At 49.0% G+C, this 4,373-nt stretch overlaps 1 protein-coding gene across 1 annotated transcript in view; it reads left to right on the top strand.

The window, feature by feature from the left end:
* The window catches only part of LOC110317724 (ER degradation-enhancing alpha-mannosidase-like protein 2), a 27,798-nt gene that overhangs the window by 20,134 nt on the left and 3,291 nt on the right, over positions 1-4,373 (top strand). The window contains exons 9-10 of the mRNA XM_021192392.2: positions 374-518; positions 3,570-3,691. Of these exons, the coding sequence (XP_021048051.1) occupies positions 374-518; positions 3,570-3,691 (267 nt within the window). The remainder of the gene's footprint in view (positions 1-373; positions 519-3,569; positions 3,692-4,373) is intronic.

Raw genomic sequence — 4,373 nt, 5'->3', positions numbered from 1 at the left:
AAATCTTTAAAAAAAAAAAAAAAAAAAAAAGAATTTTGGACCAGCTGGCCAAAGTAAAAGCCTGATAGTAGCCAACACTGGCCATGGAGGTCCAGAGACTTAATATGGAATCTCAGATCCTCAACAAGGTATCAGATAGCTGCTGAATTTTATGTCTAAGGGACAAGGCCCAGAGACGTTCACTTTGTGGCTTGGGGCTGCCATCAGTGGTCAGCATCATCACTGACATCAGCTCTGACGTCAGCTCTGACATCAGCACCTTCGGCTTCTAAGGCTTTGCTTTGCCTTTTCCTTGAGAGTGACTGACTGTGAAGTTTTCCCTGTGGGCTCCCTGCCTGAGTTCGCTGACCCGATGAGCATTTTTTCTCCACAGAGCCTTATTGGGGACATTGACAATGCCATGAGAACCTTCCTCAACTACTACACTGTATGGAAGCAGTTTGGGGGGCTGCCAGAATTCTACAACATTCCTCAGGGATACACAGTGGAGAAGCGAGAAGGCTACCCACTCCGACCGGGTAAGCAGGGTCTTTGGTCCATGGCCCACCTACAGCTCTGGTTCTTCACGCCCTGACTGTTCACAGCGCTCCCCCACCTCCATCCCTGCCTTCTCTCACAGCTCTTGACTATTTCCTGTTACCTATGGAGACCGAGTTCTTCTGGGTTAAAGGGTTGCCCGAGGCTGTTAAGTGTAGGTCTCCCATCTAGGTCTCATGCTCTTTCAAACTTGGAGATACGAGAAAGGAAAGAGATGCCAGTCAGGCTGAGTCCTGGGGTCTTCTGCCACCAGGACATCAGAAACTACAGGCCTCTTCTGTCAGTGGTTTGTGTAAAGTACGCTTCTATTGTATGGGATGTTAGAATCTTGGGCCATTGAGTCTAAGGCCACCATGTCTCTTCCTTGCGAGCTTAGAATCAAGGAGAGGACCACAGACTGAACACTGTCTTAAGTTCTTTGCCAGCTCTGATGTCCTCTGTGGGGAGGGAAGAACTAGGGAGACAGGCCAAGCTTGGTCAGCAGGTAGGCACATGGCCCAGCCTTGATCAGGCCACATTATGGTTGTCTGGGCAGGATAGTTTCTGCACGTCCTCCCTTGCCACCTGAATTCCCTGTGAGCCACAAGACCAGCATTCTTCCTGCCTCCCACTGTTATGTGCTCTGTGCCCCATTCCTTCCCTCCTCTCGCCCCAGGGAATGCAGGAGCTTGGGAATGGAGAGGTCAGTACAGTGATGCTGGGAGAGGGGTCAGAGGTCACACAGGGGCTCTGCATGGACTGCAGTTCTTGGTGTTTCTCAGACATTTGTTCTCATGTTGTTTTTGTTGTTTTGTTTTGTTTTGTTTTAAGAAAACTTTTGAGGAGGCTGGAGAGATGGCTCACAGGTCAAGAGCACTGATTGCTCTTCCAGAAGACCTAACTTCAATTATCAGCACCCACGCAGTAGCTCACAACTGTCTGTAACTCCAGTACCAGGGGATCCAATGCCCTCACACAGACATACATGCTGAAAAAACACCAATGCACATAAAATAAAAAATAAATAATTTTAAAAGGTACAGTTTTTTCTTACAAAGAAAAAAAGGAAGGAAACTCTTTGGAAAAATCAGTCATATTTATCATTTCTAGGAGGTAAGATAAAACTCAGAGTTTCAGCTACACATCAAATGCTCAGATGCAGTTTCAGCATTGGGTCTTCTAAGAAATCCCTGTACAGTCATTGGGTCAAGTGGTTCTCTAGTCGTGGCCCAGTCACCAGCAGGACAGGAAGTGTGGTCACTGCAGGGATTTTAGGGGCGCAGTAGTTGAGTCACCTCTCCTTCCCCCCAACCATGGCAGGTGAGAGACAGGGCTCTGTTCTGAAGCCGGGCTGGCCAGTGCTTGGACTGTGTTCTGAGTCTTTGATGGCACTTAGAGAACCTTGCCTGAAGTCCTCTAGAGCCCTTCACCTCCCTGGACTGCCCTTCAGAGTTGCCTGGGGAGGCATACAGCAGAGTACTGGCTCACACACTAGGTCCTTGTGTGAGAAAAAAGAAAAAGTTGGCCTTGACCCAGCCAGCTGCTGGCAGCAGAGGGAGGCCTCCCAGGAGAGCGCTGTCTTTTCTTTGCGTGTTCATCTGCCCTGGAATGCACCCTAGAGTGTGAACAGAAGACTGGGATGAGGGGAGGCAGGTTTGGGAGAGCACGCGAGACAGCCAGAGACCTGTTCTCCAGAATAAGAGTAGTCTGTGGACACAGCTCAGCGGTAGGTAGCGTGCGTGCCTTGCCTGTGCGCTGCCCTGGCTGTGTTCCCTGGCACTACAGAATGAGGGTCTGAGTGGATGGGTGAGAGCTGGGGTTCATCAGGAGGGGACAGCCAGGCAGAGGAGGTGAGGGAGGGAGGGGACGGGGTCTTCCATTTGAGAAAAGGCAGGTATCCAGGTAGAAAGGAAAATGAAGGTGTGTGTCAGTGGCACATGCCTGTAATCCTATAACCCTGGTGCTCAGGAGGCAGAGGCTAGGTGTGTCTCTGAGTTCAAGGCCAGTCTGCTCTATAGAGTGAGTTCCAGGGCAGCCAGGGCTACACAGAAAAAACCTGTCTCAAAACAACTAGAAAGAAAGAGTGAAAGAAAGAAAGAAAGAAAGAAAGAAAGAAAGAAAGAAAGAAAGAAAGAAAGAAAGAAAGAAAGAAAGAGAGGAGCTATAATGAACTCTCTTTTACTTCTGCCCACTGAGGCTGTCAACAGCAGAAAAACATTTTCCCCATATTTGTATATATATTTTCTCTCTCTCTCTCTCTCTCTCTCTCTCTCTCTCTCTCTCGTATATATGTAAATAGTCTTTCTTAGGTCCATTCCTCTTAGCCAATATTCATCTTAGGAAGGGGCTCCTGGCTATAGAATAGGACCCTTCAGAACATCTTCAACACCTCATAGTCTCACATAGTTCAGGCTAGCCTTGAACTCAACTGTACTGGTGAGGGTGATTTAGAACTCCTGGCCCTCATGTTGTTATTTCCCAAATGCTGGGATTTTAGGTGTGTGCCACCACGCCCCGCTAACTTGTACTTAATTTTTTCCCCTGTGGTGCTGTGAATCACCCTCAGTGCCTTGCACATGTTGGGCAGATGCCCCTTCCTATAACTATGTTCCATGGTGTTCTTATCACATCACTGCTGGGAATAGTTGCCAGACAGACAGCTGTGTGTGCTGCCGAGGTCAGGGAGACAACAGACATTGTGGTCACAACCTCTGCTGCCTTCTCTGCTCCAAAGCCTGGCTGCCTCTCTCCCGAGGAGACAGGAATCTGCTGCACTACACTGAGTATCAGGGTTTGTGCATCTTGGCTCTGAAGAGTAAGCACGGGCACATTCAGTCTTTCCACTGTGTCAGGATCTATTTAATAATAGATTCATAAGCTGTGCTGATAGCATTGGTTGCAGTCCACCGAGAAGTCCCAAAAGCTGTGCCATGATTTTCTTCAGGTGCATTCTGGGGGCCAGGTATGGAGGAGAGGAGTCCTCCACTGGCTTCCCTGAGCAGGCCCCATGCCGTGCCTGTCAGTCACTGAGAAGGTCCTGCTTGGCTTTACAGAGCTCATCGAGAGCGCAATGTACCTCTACCGTGCCACTGGGGATCCCACCCTCTTAGACCTCGGGAGAGACGCTGTGGAGTCCATTGAGAAAATCAGCAAGGTGGAGTGTGGCTTTGCCACGGTAAGTGTTCCAGGGGCCCAGGGGGTTGGAAGGGTCTCCTCTGGCCACTCAAAGGCCATCGCTGTTTGACAGTATTGGAGCATTAGCACCAGAAGGAGGTGGTTGTAAAGTCATGAACAGAGAAGCTTGCTGAAGGCCATGTGTCTGGTGGAAGTGTGAAAGGTCAGCTAGGAGGGAAGACACAGTGACTCAAGTCAGCGCAGGCCTTATCTGGGCAAAGAGTCTGCAGAGGGGGCCTCTAGATGTAGAGCCCAGTGTCTTATAAGCTGGTGTAGATACAGGACACACAGACGGGAGTGTGGGAGGGGGTTGAAAGTTCCTCTTTGGCCTGCAGTTTGTCATTGCTAGGGTAGGCAGTGAGTAGACAGTAGAAGAATGTTAGATAAAGCATCATGCGTGGTGGCCTTTACATGGAGTCTCCAGGGCTGTCAGACATAAAAAGAAACAAGTTAATTTACTTTTAGAAGCCAAATTGTCATAGTTACTGGTATTCTCATAGTTCAACCATAGTTTTACAAATGGCCAGGGCCTAGCTACCGAGGTGGATTAGACCCTAAGTCCCTGGCCTGCCTCTGCCTGCCTCTGCACTCCATCTGTCAGAATTTGTGCTTTGCGGATATTAGCCCAGAAACTTAGAATACCGAAGATACATTATGCAAAACAGAAGAAAACCAAGAAAGAT

Source organism: Mus pahari, chromosome 3 (genome assembly GCF_900095145.1).
Source record: "Mus pahari chromosome 3, PAHARI_EIJ_v1.1, whole genome shotgun sequence".
NCBI classification, from domain to species: domain Eukaryota; kingdom Metazoa; phylum Chordata; class Mammalia; order Rodentia; family Muridae; genus Mus; species Mus pahari.
The sequence above is the reverse complement of the archived record's forward strand: the minus strand, read 5'-3'. Positions and strand labels throughout refer to the sequence as shown.